At 43.0% G+C, this 11,912-nt stretch overlaps 1 protein-coding gene across 1 annotated transcript in view; it reads right to left on the reverse strand.

Moving 5' to 3' along the window:
• The window catches only part of kcnip1a (Kv channel interacting protein 1 a), a 31,276-nt gene extending 25,700 nt beyond the window's left edge, over positions 1-5,576 (reverse strand). Inside the window, exon 1 of the mRNA XM_030106844.1 lies at positions 5,237-5,576. Coding sequence (XP_029962704.1) covers positions 5,237-5,294 — 58 coding nt within the window. The 5' untranslated portion in view covers positions 5,295-5,576. The remainder of the gene's footprint in view (positions 1-5,236) is intronic.
• Positions 5,577-11,912: the final 6,336 nt, after the last annotated feature.

Below are 11,912 nucleotides of genomic sequence, written 5' to 3' on the forward strand. Positions count from 1 at the left end.
TGAATGTGCCGACAAGCTGCAGGTTTTGTAGTTTATAACCGCTGGGAAATATTTCACGGAACCGACCGCAGTAGTTTGTGCTCAGAGATAGAAGATAACGTTTTTTTTTTTTGGCGGTGAAGTGAGACACATACAGATAAATGCCTTGATGCTAACCTATGGGTTCATGAGTTAGTGTGGGCATCGGCTAATACATCTGCCTTCCTCATTCCCTTGTGCAAAAGCGATGGCTTTATGTAGGCCACAGCCGCAGAACAGCTTCATTTAGTAACCTACACCAGAAACAAACACACCTACTTTAGTTGTGTAGCTTAGCAACTCTGTTAAACTCTGTTTCGGTCAATTCATCACAATAAAACGCTCCGGACCGGACTGTAAATGGTCTAAATTCATCCTGCTCTTTCAAATTGAAGTGCTTTGAGAAAAGGCTTGGGCTTTTTTTTATATATACAAAACAAAACTTGTTATGGTGAGCAAATGGGTTTAAAGCTCAAAGATGCTTCAAAAGTGAGTGTCAGAGGAGGAGGTCAGGGTTAAACCAGCGACATGAGGTAAAAAGATAACTATCTCCACCTCGGGAACCTCTGCTGATAGAGATGCATCTTTTATTCTGCTTTCTGCTTTTTTCCAACTCATGGTCCCAGGAGCAGGAGATAATCCCAGTTGAATATGGGCGAAGGCAAGATACAATTTGAACAAGTCAATCACACACACACACACACACACGAGTCACCAGTCAGCCCCAAATACACACTGCATGGCGGGACGCTGTGGCCCTGTTTACACAGCACTGTTTCCAAGAGAAAATGGCAAATTTTCATTGTCTTTTGGCTATTTGTTTAAACAGCAATGTTGTTGGGAGTCAGTGAGTTATTTCAGAGTGAAATGTTCTCGAAGCACACTGTTCTCTGTCTCTGTGAAAACAGGGAGAATGTGGCTTTTTCCTGTAATGCACTGCAATCATTATCTAAAAGTCTAAGGTGGAACTTTTCAGAAATGGAAACACACAATGCCATTTCCAGTCTATCGTCATGGTGTACTGTACAGGGCCGTGGTTCTACATATTCAAAATACTCAATGTTGGAAAAACAGAAGGATCAAATGCAGCTACTGAGGTTCAGCTTAAACATAATTGCCACATTGAGACAAACCTTCAAATAAAAACCCAAATCTTCAAGAAGTTTGGGTTCAGAAATGAAAATCTCTTTTTTTAATAATGAATATATAGTTTCAGACTACAGAAATGAGAGATGTTTTCTTTACCATGACGACAGACTGGAAATGGCATTGTGTGTTTCCATTTCTGAAAAGTTCCACCTTAGACTTTTAGATAATGATTGCAGTGCATAGTTTGAACTTAATTGCTAAATTTAGGGTGATGACTGCAATCTAAACCGGTCACGCACCATGTCAGCGTCTGTGCACATCCAGCACTCCCCTCCGTCCATCAGATCGGGTATCAGCGATCATGCAGGGCGCCGACTGTATCTGATCAAGAGCCAGATCTCCACTGTGGGAGGAACATTCCCACCATCAGACGAGAGAGCGAACCACTACACCACTGAGTGACCCTCAGTCCAGGAACTGATTAAAAGAAAAGTACCTGTGTTCCAGTGAAAATAAATGAGTCCAGTCGTGAGTGTTTTAAAAGAATATGTCAGTCCACTACGAATGTCCTCTCTCATTTATTCAAATTTAATGAAAATACTGAAATTAATTAACCTACTACCTGATACAAAAACAGCAATTATGGGCTGTGCCGATGGTCAAAATGCACAAATAGAATTGTCTCTGCAAACACTGCTGCAGTTCATTCGCTCTCATCCCACGTCTGCTGTCTGCCTCAATCATAAATGAAGAACAAAATTCATAAAACAATCATCAAAAGGAAGAAAACATTTACTATTCTAATTCATCTTTTTTTTAAAGATACGTTTTAAGTCCTTCCTGTTGAATTTATTATTTCAACCTGAGCTATCTTTGAGAAATCCATTTCCAATACCAGGAAACACCAATGACTTTAAGGTTCATGATACAGATTTAAATGATATACATTCCCTATGAATGAAAAAGCTGAATACTTGTAGTTAAGTTATCTTTTTGCAGAAACAGAGTGGCACATTAGTGTATCGGTCAGCACTGTGGCACTGTCTTTTTGTGGGTTTGCATGGGTTTTCTCAAGGCACTCTGACTTCATCCCACAGTTCAAAGACACACAAGGTTAATTCCTTGCTTCAAATGATCTGAAGGTGTGTCCACCTCTCTGTCGCCGTTGTGACCTCTCTAAAGGGCACCTTACATTTCATTCAATGTCAACTGGAATTGGCTTCAGCCCCACTGACATTTGCTGGGGTAAAGCAGGAGGCAAAGATGAACGGCTGGCTGGCTGGCGGAACGCATGGAGGCAAGGATAGACGGCTTGATGTGTAAAAAAACATTTACACACAATCTCCAAGGTTTCCATGGTAACAGTAAATGTCATTACAAAAGTCTATCAAGTATAAATTATATTTCCTCGTGGAATTATAGGTTATGGTATACGTATGAGTGAACATGCAGCACAGACCACAAACGCTGTGAGTCACAGAAGTCACTCGCTGTGTATTCAGCCCTCTTCCCTCCGTGTGCTCGTTTTTGTGTTGTTTCTTTTTTTTCTGGTTTCAGTAAACAATACGATCCAATAAGTTTTATTTCAGTTTGTAATAAAACGTTGCAAGCAAGTCCGTATAAATCTCACTGTGCAATTCATTTTATGGAAATCAAAGTGATGCGGCAGCATTACATGATTGGATACAAAGCACACAATGATACAAGCCGCCTGCTTGGAGACCAAACAAAAGCGTACATTTTGCTGGAATATCAGTTTCCAGGAGTTCCCACCCACAGTCCAGAAACACCGAGTTGGGATTAACTGCTCATTCTAAACTGCCCATGAATATAAATGTGAGGAGGTGTGTGACTGTTGCATCACTAAGTGGTGCAGATCAGGGACGGCTGAAGGTCTTGTCCAGGTCTCACCTAAACCTTTTGAACCAGTCTTAGCCAATACAGCTTTAAACTTGCAAACGCAAGAATGATCTTTGTCAGTAATGTGTATCGTTCGTATATATTAAATAACATAACAGTTAAGTGGCTCATTTTGAAGATCAGATTGTGTCTCTGTGCTCCAACATGTTCTTTCTAAAGTGCTGCAATGGCTGAGTGAGGAAGTTGCCATATAATTAATATTTAATAATTAATTAGTACGAAACATTTTGCTGTTGTTGATCATCTCATGTGGTAAACAGGGATGAAGTCTGTCGTCTGATAGCCTGAATTTTCTTGTTACTAAAAAGCCTTTTTGTTAAAAAAAAAAAAAAAAAAAAGAAAAGAAAAGAGAGATAAAAGTGCTATTTCACTGAAGAATATGCTGTAGGATCATTTGTCATTTCTGGGAGTCAAACAACAACAACATCAAACCCCAATGGATTTTGCACATGTTTCACATCACGAGCTTTCATGACTGCGAGCTGCCTCGCATGCGGCCGGAGTCCAGTCAGGGTCGACGCCACAGACTCGTTTTCATCCCGCCTGAATCCTCATCCAGTTCACGTGGGGTCGCGCTCAGCTGGTCGTTTCCTCATGTTGGGTTGTGATCAACGACGGGCCAACCTTTCATACTAAATGAATTCCGCCCTGCTTCCATCAGGCCACTTTTTATAACACTGCAGCAGATGGTGAAACACACACACTCTCACACACACACACACACACACATTCAGTGACATGCACACTGCAGCCCCCGGAGAAGTAACATCTCCTCCTCTCTCAACTATTCTCATTTTCTCTCCACCACTCATCTATCTCTTCCTCCTCACACCCAAACACTGCAAACTTCAAAGAGGCTGTTATTTGGTGTTCGTCCCGAGTTGTGGAGAGCGTTTCTGGCTGAATTGGCTAAAAATAAAACTTGCTTCATAAGCATTGTTGCCTCCTGATTAGTAAATGAGTCGCCCCTGAAATGGAAGAAGACAACACGATATCTGTGTTGTTTTCTGTCATCCGAAACCTCAAGGTTTCATATTTTACGCTGCAGAAAAACCTCCACCAGATCTGAAGTGTCTGCTGAGAGCTGTTGCCACGCAGTAAAATCTGTTGCAGGTCATGAATTAAAATAAACAACCCACGCAGGATGCTATATATGTTTGTATCTCAGGGAACCATTTATAGAATCTCTACCGATTTTTTTTTTTCTCTCAGCTATTCCAAATATTCTTTGAGGTCTGACTGCACAGTTTGACAGGTACACCAGAAAATATGGGCAGTTTAGCAGGCGTTTTCCTGAGGGAATTGCACTGGCAGGACATCATTTACATCACTTACATGTTTTTTTTCTCTTAAATGTTGCCAGTTTTTCATCGTCTCCAGTTAATCTGGTTAACTGTTAAATTATATATAGACATCTGATTTTTATTCCGCTCATTTTTCTTTTATCTCTGTTAAAAACTGATCCTGCTTCAAATTTCTGTGTCTGCGCTGTCATGCAGCTGTGCGTCTGTCAGTGATAACCATCAACTTTAAGGTCAGCAGATGCAGGACATACCATGGCCAAAGGCTGACAGATTACACCACCCTGATTTATAACACACACCCACAACCACAGCCACCACACAACACTCGCTAAACAAATGCCACCCTTCCACACTGCATTTAAGCGGGAAATTACCTGCATGAATATATATGTGGATAAAGCTTGTCGCGCTCTTGTAATCTAAAATACATACATACATACATACAGCCAGCCTCCACATGACAAGTGTCAGCGGCTTTCAAACAGTAGCAGAGCAGGATGCAGCCCGGTTTGGAGAGCAGACATGGGTGAATACCATCACCTATTATAGACATACCCACTGGCACACACACACCACACACACGCACACACACCTAACTAGACAGTTCAAACAGAGGACAGGTGGCCCAGTGATTGCATCATAAACTGACAGTAAATTGCATTTTAGAGACCAGTTTCACATTGTCACCCTGCTTCCCTTCAACTTCTTCCAGCCGTGCATTCTGATGCCATGTTTATCAGCGCAAGCATACATGGCTTTATCATTCAGGCACACACACACACACACACACACAACATGCCTGGTGCTGCGCTCCACTGTCAGCTAATTACAACACACTTGCATGCATCCTGAGTGGCTTGATTATCATCAAGTTAATTTTCATCAAGTTAAAAATGAATTCTTACCTTTGTGGTAGCTCACTTGCTTGGATTGCATTGAAAAGGTTCCCATCACAAGACCCATGTTGACTTCTGGTTGAGAGTGCTTGCTTGTGTATTTATGTGTGTGTGTGTTTTGTTTGTTTTTTTTTTCAGCGTGCCTGATAAGGTATGTTAATGAGTATGTGTACAGTAGGAGCGTCTGTTTATCTGCGTGTGTAATTTGGGATTAAGTTAGTCCATCAGTCAGCTGTATGTGAGGAAGTACAGATATCACTTCTCATGCTGCCTCACACCCACACAGCTCTGCTGCTTCTGCTTGAGGGTGTGTGTAAGCGAGGGAGAGAGCAGAAGAGAGAGAGGTAGGGAGAGGGTGCGTGAGAGAGAGAGAGCGAGCGAGAGCAAGCGTGTGTGTGTGAATGAAATAAACAGCACACATGCTCTCTGAAGCTACCTTTGTCTACCCTGTCACTGAAGCTTCCTATTTTACATCCCCCATCCTCCCCTCTACCTTGCTCCCCCTCGCTCTGACTCCCTCTTTCAGCTCGTCCCCCGCCACAAGCCTGTCATTCCATCAATTCCTCTGTGCCTCTTTATGTATCTTCCTCTCTGTGTCTCTGCTTCCTCCTGATTTCTCCTCCTCTCCTGTTCCTCTCAGCCGCTCCGTCTCTTTGTCTGTCTGGCGGCGAACAGGGGATTGCACACTGTTGCACGGAAAACGGATAGAGACGGCGAGAGGGGCAGAGCAGCAGGGAGTGTACGAGAGAGGACGAAACTTGAGATGAAAGAGAGAAGAAGAGGCTGACAAACAAAAAAGAGGAGAAGAGAAGGCAGACAGAGACATATTGGGAGGATTCGCAAACAGCTGGGTAGGCAAAGTGAGGAGGAGAGAGGGTGGGAGGCATGAGGGTGAAAGAAAGAGATAGAGCGAGATGAAGAGTGCAAGAGGTGAGGAGAGATAACGGCGGGCTCGACTGATCCGTCCCCCCTTTGTGATTCAGCAGGCAAACAGTCTGACTGCGGAGAGTGTATTTGCGGCTTTATCTTCACATGCACAACGTCTGACAGGTGGCGTGCGTGCGTGCGTGCGTGCATGTGTGTGCGTGCGCGCGTCCGTCCGTGTGCGTAATTATTCCGCTGGCTGGCGGGTCACGGACAAAACCCTGTTCATCCGACACCACTACATGTGCAGAAACGTCGCCTCGCATATGTCAGTGTCTGCATCAGCATGCTGTAATGGACGTGTTTTCGCTCGCAAGCGTGCTGATGAATCCATCAACTAAGCACACACACACACACACACACACACACACATACTCTCTCAGATGTGTGTATACCGCACTCCCTCAGCAGCAGTCTATCCAGGGTGAAGTGAATGGTTCCAGTCTACAGCTCAGTCCAGCTCACACATGTACTCCTCTGCCAGTCTTGCTTAACCCCTTGCTGGTCTCTGGGTAGCGCTCTGCGGTTCAGACTGCCATGTTGCACTGATGCGATTGATGGCTGCCCCTTATTGAAATTCCTCACATGGCTTTAGTTAAGAAAACAATTTTCAGGCAAGCCGTCGCTGTGGCTGAACCGAGGCCACCGAGGCCAATGATAAAGCCATTAGGCCACGGAATTCATTAAAAGCTGCTGGCTGAAGCAGGCTACATGCTGGGAATCAATTCAGGGTAAAATCAGAAAACAGAGAGAGGGAAGGAGTCACCGTGAGAGACTGAGATTATACAGACAACAATGGAAAAAAGAAAAAGAAAAACAAAGATATTCAAAAACTCCGCACTTTAGGACTGGAGTGTGTGTCTCATAGTGAGACACTTTCCCCCACACTCATTTTCTCTACCATCACTCTCTTTTCCCACCTCTCCAGATAAAAACAAATCTGACAGCAGCTTACCTACATCAAACACCAGACTCAAACATTTCACACATGAACACACGCACCCACATGTGTACATACGCAAAAAGGTTCACTGGTTACAGCATGTAACAGTTGCCACGTATCAGAAGAAACAGGTCTTTAACTACACTCCACAGCGGCGACACACAGACAAGCTGATTAAATTCTGCAGACCCGGCTGAATAGACGAGATAAGGCAGCGTGATTTGCTGTAGCGATGATGTTTAACTTCGGCGGAGGAGTTGCACTCACATCTGTCAGTGGAAAGAAAGAGCTGGGTTGATCAAACACTTTCAAAACCCAGTAAACTGAAAAAAAAGGAGCCCACAGTGGGAGAGAGCTGAAAAACTGGCTATTTGGCTCAGTCTCTGCAAAGCTGACATTTTGTAAATACCAAGATTTCAAACACGGGAGGAAGAAAACAGAATGCAATCACAGAATATCGAATAGAACAAAATAGAATCGCTCCAGTAAAAGAATAGAAGATCTTGTTTCAAGATCAGAACTTCTACTGGATCGACCTTGTACTGATTTTTGTGAACTGCTTTGTCAAAGGTCAAGTTTGAATCTCAAAAATCTCTTAAGAGGCGCCCAGAGTACTTTTGAGGAAAAATATATATGAAAGCTCCTGAACGTCCTTGAAATGGATCTCATGGTGAGGTTGTTTTGTCAACTGAAATAGAAAATAGTTTATTACCATTGCTTCACAACCCAGAGAATGCCCCAGAATCTCTTCCTGAGAAAAACAATAACATCCATCATCTCAGCGAGAAAAAGCTCCTATGTTTACATTCAGCGGTGCTCATTCACATCAAGAGCTGTAGCTCCTGTCTGATGGCAGGAGCAAAGAAAACAACATGCTGTTGTTTCAGAGCCACAAAATCTGTAAAGACGAGGACAATGGGCCAAAACATGCTTATTTTTTTCTTTACAGGACACTTGTTGAAGACATCAATATAATGTCTGAGCTACTTTTCAATATTTTATTTTAATTAAAAAACCCTATCATGTGATATTTCATATACAGCATGATAAGAAAATCCCCATTTATCAGGCGAGTGGTCATATTTAGGGCTCCAAATATGTGAAGTGGAAAGCAGCGGTGTCTTTCAGAATTCCGTATTTGATTTACACAATCTCACCGTCACAGATACACATCCACACTTTGTGCAGTTTAAAGTCATTATTGCAACTAAAACTCGTACTTTTGGCCACAGAAAAACACTCATGGTCAGGGGGGACACACACACTTTACACCGAAAGTCCGTCAATCAGGAATCAAACCAAGGATATCCTAACCGTGAGGCGGAGTGTAGGTTACTACACCATGGTGTGGCCTTGTGGTTCGACCTGGCATTGCTTAAAGCTCGTGTCCGGAGTTTCCGTCCGTTTCCAATGTTTGTGTCATTTTTTTTAACAGCGCTTAAATGTGTTAGTCTGGTTCGATACTATAATATAATATTAGCATAAATCCCCCATGTTATCCGAAAACGCGCCGGTCAGCTTCAGCCAATAGAGTTCGAGCTTCCGCTTTGTCATGCTGTCAATTAACGTGTGCACTAGCCCAGGCAGAGGTGAGTTAGCTACGCAGCAGCCGCCCGGTTTACCTCGGATATATCCATTGTCTGCTGAACATCCACCATAAACAGCTAAACATGTATGCTTGCGGACTCGGAGGCTCTCATTTTCACCTTAATGGGTGTGCACAATTAAAGGGCGTGGCTTGGTCGCTCATGAAAGCAGAGGGAGGGCGGAACCTCGAGAAGTTGGATTTTTTAAAAAAAACTCATTCTTTCAAAACTCCGGACACGAGCTTTAAGGTTTAGTTAACCCACTGGTTTATCGCATGGTGATCAAAAATGGCCTCTGTTTCAGGCGAACTGTTGAACCGATGATCACTGTCCTTCACTTTTACCACATGTCTGTATGAGCAACAAAAGCAACATCTCTGGAGGCTAACATCGTTCCTCCAAACAGCTGCAGAGGCGCAGCAACTTTCACTTCTTACAAATGTATTGATTTCATTTAGACAGCACAAATTACTTAATCAGTGGAAAAGTTTGTTTTCACTTTCAAGAAATCATTTCTGATACTTAAGCTTTGATTGTTGGTGAAGAACATGGATCAAACATTCTAAAACACACATTTTATAAATATTAACTGAAGCTACATAAACTATTGGAGGTTTGTTTTCTGAAATTGAGAAACACGCATCCTGCCTTCGGTTTTAATATTCACACTCGCAAATAAATGGCGCTCAATGAGATGTAAAACTGGAGAGAACACCGGATGACCCAGTGGCATGAATCACACATTTCTTTTAACACCCCTCCCCTCCACAATCATCTCCATCTGTGAGCTTTGTGGCCCTTAAACAATATAATGCACCTTTGCTTCAGACAAATGAGAATCATAATTCCTTCAGCTGCAGAAGAACAGCTTGGACTGAAGCGAATGTTGAAGTAACTAAGCAGCCAAATTTTCATGGGAATTGCCTGGAAATTATTTACAAAATGACTGATGCAGATCTAATTTACTTGGCTCATATATATATATATATATATATATATATATATATATATATATATATATATATATATATATATATATATATATATATATATACACACACATTTATGTTGCTAAAGATATTTCAAAAATGTATTTGTATGGAAGAACTCTTCCATTATTCATTCGTTATTGACCTGTAACTGAGAAAGACGGTCAGTATCCAGCATGTGATGAAAACGTGAACGTTTAGATCGACTGCTGTCGTCCTCATCCTCATTCAGCGTTGATGTGCCGGAGCTGATATGAGCTCAGGCACATTCACACATGTTACTCACTCGTCAGCTTCACATGCGTGGTTTTGGACCGTGGGAGGAGACCGCACTTCCCGAAGAACACAGAGAACATGCTGACTCCACACGGAAAGGCCTTCGAAGCCCAACCCGGTCTTAAACCGGGGATCTCCTCACAGTGAGGCGAGGCTGACTGACACCACTGTGTGGCGGCGTTAACTATTAGTGATTTAAACAAGGAGACTGAAACACTTCTGTGGGCTTGAAGCCGGAGTGTTTAATCACACTCACGGCAACAGGTTCGTCACATCAGACTGAACGCCACATTCTTCCAAGACATTAAGCTGGACGTCGTCTGCGCCGCTTCGCCGTCCTCTTCAGGACGCTGGGGATAATTTGGAGTGCCAGCCAAGCTCTTCCTCATCATTTATTAAGCATTACACAACAGACCTTTTACAGGACCGAGATGGCAGCCCGGGTGAATAAATGGAGGGAAACATGGGTTTAGACTGGGGGATTTGAAAAGTAGAAAGCATCTGACAGCAGCAGGAGGAGGTGTTGACAAGCACACAAAGTGGTGAACAGGCAGTGAATAATAAATTGGCTGGTTAGCCGCTGTCTGGTCTTATTAGATGAAGGCTGGATGGAATCTGTCATGGCAATGACCACACAGAGGAGAGGAGGCAGAGAGGGAAGGGAAGCAGAGGTAAAAAAGAGACAAGGGAGCAATAACTCCAGGAAGTGAGAAGACAAGAGTGAGACAAACAAGAGTGGAGATCTTGGAGGGAAAGGAACTATAGATAGATTGGCGAGGGGATGAGAGTCGAGTTGTGAGGGAGGAGAGGAGGACTGAGGACCTTCAGGTGAAAAGAGAAGGAAGGAAGAAGACCAAACAGAGAACACGTGAGGGAGACAAACTAAATCTGCACCTGGCCTCCAACACGCTCAGCGACGTCTGAGTCATCAAAACAAAGAGATCGATTTACTGAAGTGAAAAGCGAAAGAGATGAACTCAGCAATCCCGGCAGACACGGGAACGAGGAGTAACACCAGGAAAAGTCAGTTCCTGCAGCGTAGAGCCAATCACGAGTCAGTTTTACACTCGCAAAGCCACAAATGCGTGTGTCAGTTGCTCCAACACTGGCAAACCACAGTGCACGACAAGGCTCCACTGCAATCAATATGCAGCGAGCGAGCAAACACTGCCAAAATCACTTCGCCTCTCAATTCGATCGGTCACCACAAGTAAATCATAGCATCATTATTTTGGATCATTTCATTCAAATTACAATAAAGAAAATATCTCTATTAGTGGCAAGTCAAGCAGACAGTCTTTGTTTTGATTGTTCAAGCTGCAATGTGCCGATCTGAGATGTCTGAAAAAGCGGCGCAATGGGAATGAGTGTTTCACTTGTCCTGATAACTGCAATCAAACACATACAGAGAGACTGTTTCTTTGGTAAAGAACTGAAGAAAACAATTGGAAAACAAATCACAAAATTGTGTGTAAAAGATTGCCATGCATCAGCATGATAGAAGAAAATATGACCATGTGAAATGGGCTCAGATCTGATGTTTCAAAATAATGGATCACGTGGTTGGCTCATGGGAGTCTTTATGTGGTGAGTTTGCTTGTTCTCCCCTTCCATGCATGGGTTTTCCTTCAGTATTCTGGATTCTTGTTAGAGCCTAAAAACAAAGATGTGAGCCTATAAATGTGAATGAAAATGTGTGTGTGTGTGTGGTTGTGTGTCTCTGTTTTGCTCAGTGATGGATGGGCGACCTGAACAGGGTGCCAATAGCCAGCTGGAACCGGCTACAGAAGATGAATGGATCGATCAGGAAAAAAAAGTTACTTGTGCACCAGGCAAAGTCTCATTTGGATTTTAATGCTCCAACTTTACCCTTTTGTTTCAAGCTCATCACATTCATTATTGTCTTTTTCCGCCCTAAATGCTTTAAGAAATAATAACACTGCACAAATCCTCATGATCAAAGGGCT

This window comes from Salarias fasciatus, chromosome 2 (assembly GCF_902148845.1).
Source record: "Salarias fasciatus chromosome 2, fSalaFa1.1, whole genome shotgun sequence".
NCBI classification, from domain to species: domain Eukaryota; kingdom Metazoa; phylum Chordata; class Actinopteri; order Blenniiformes; family Blenniidae; genus Salarias; species Salarias fasciatus.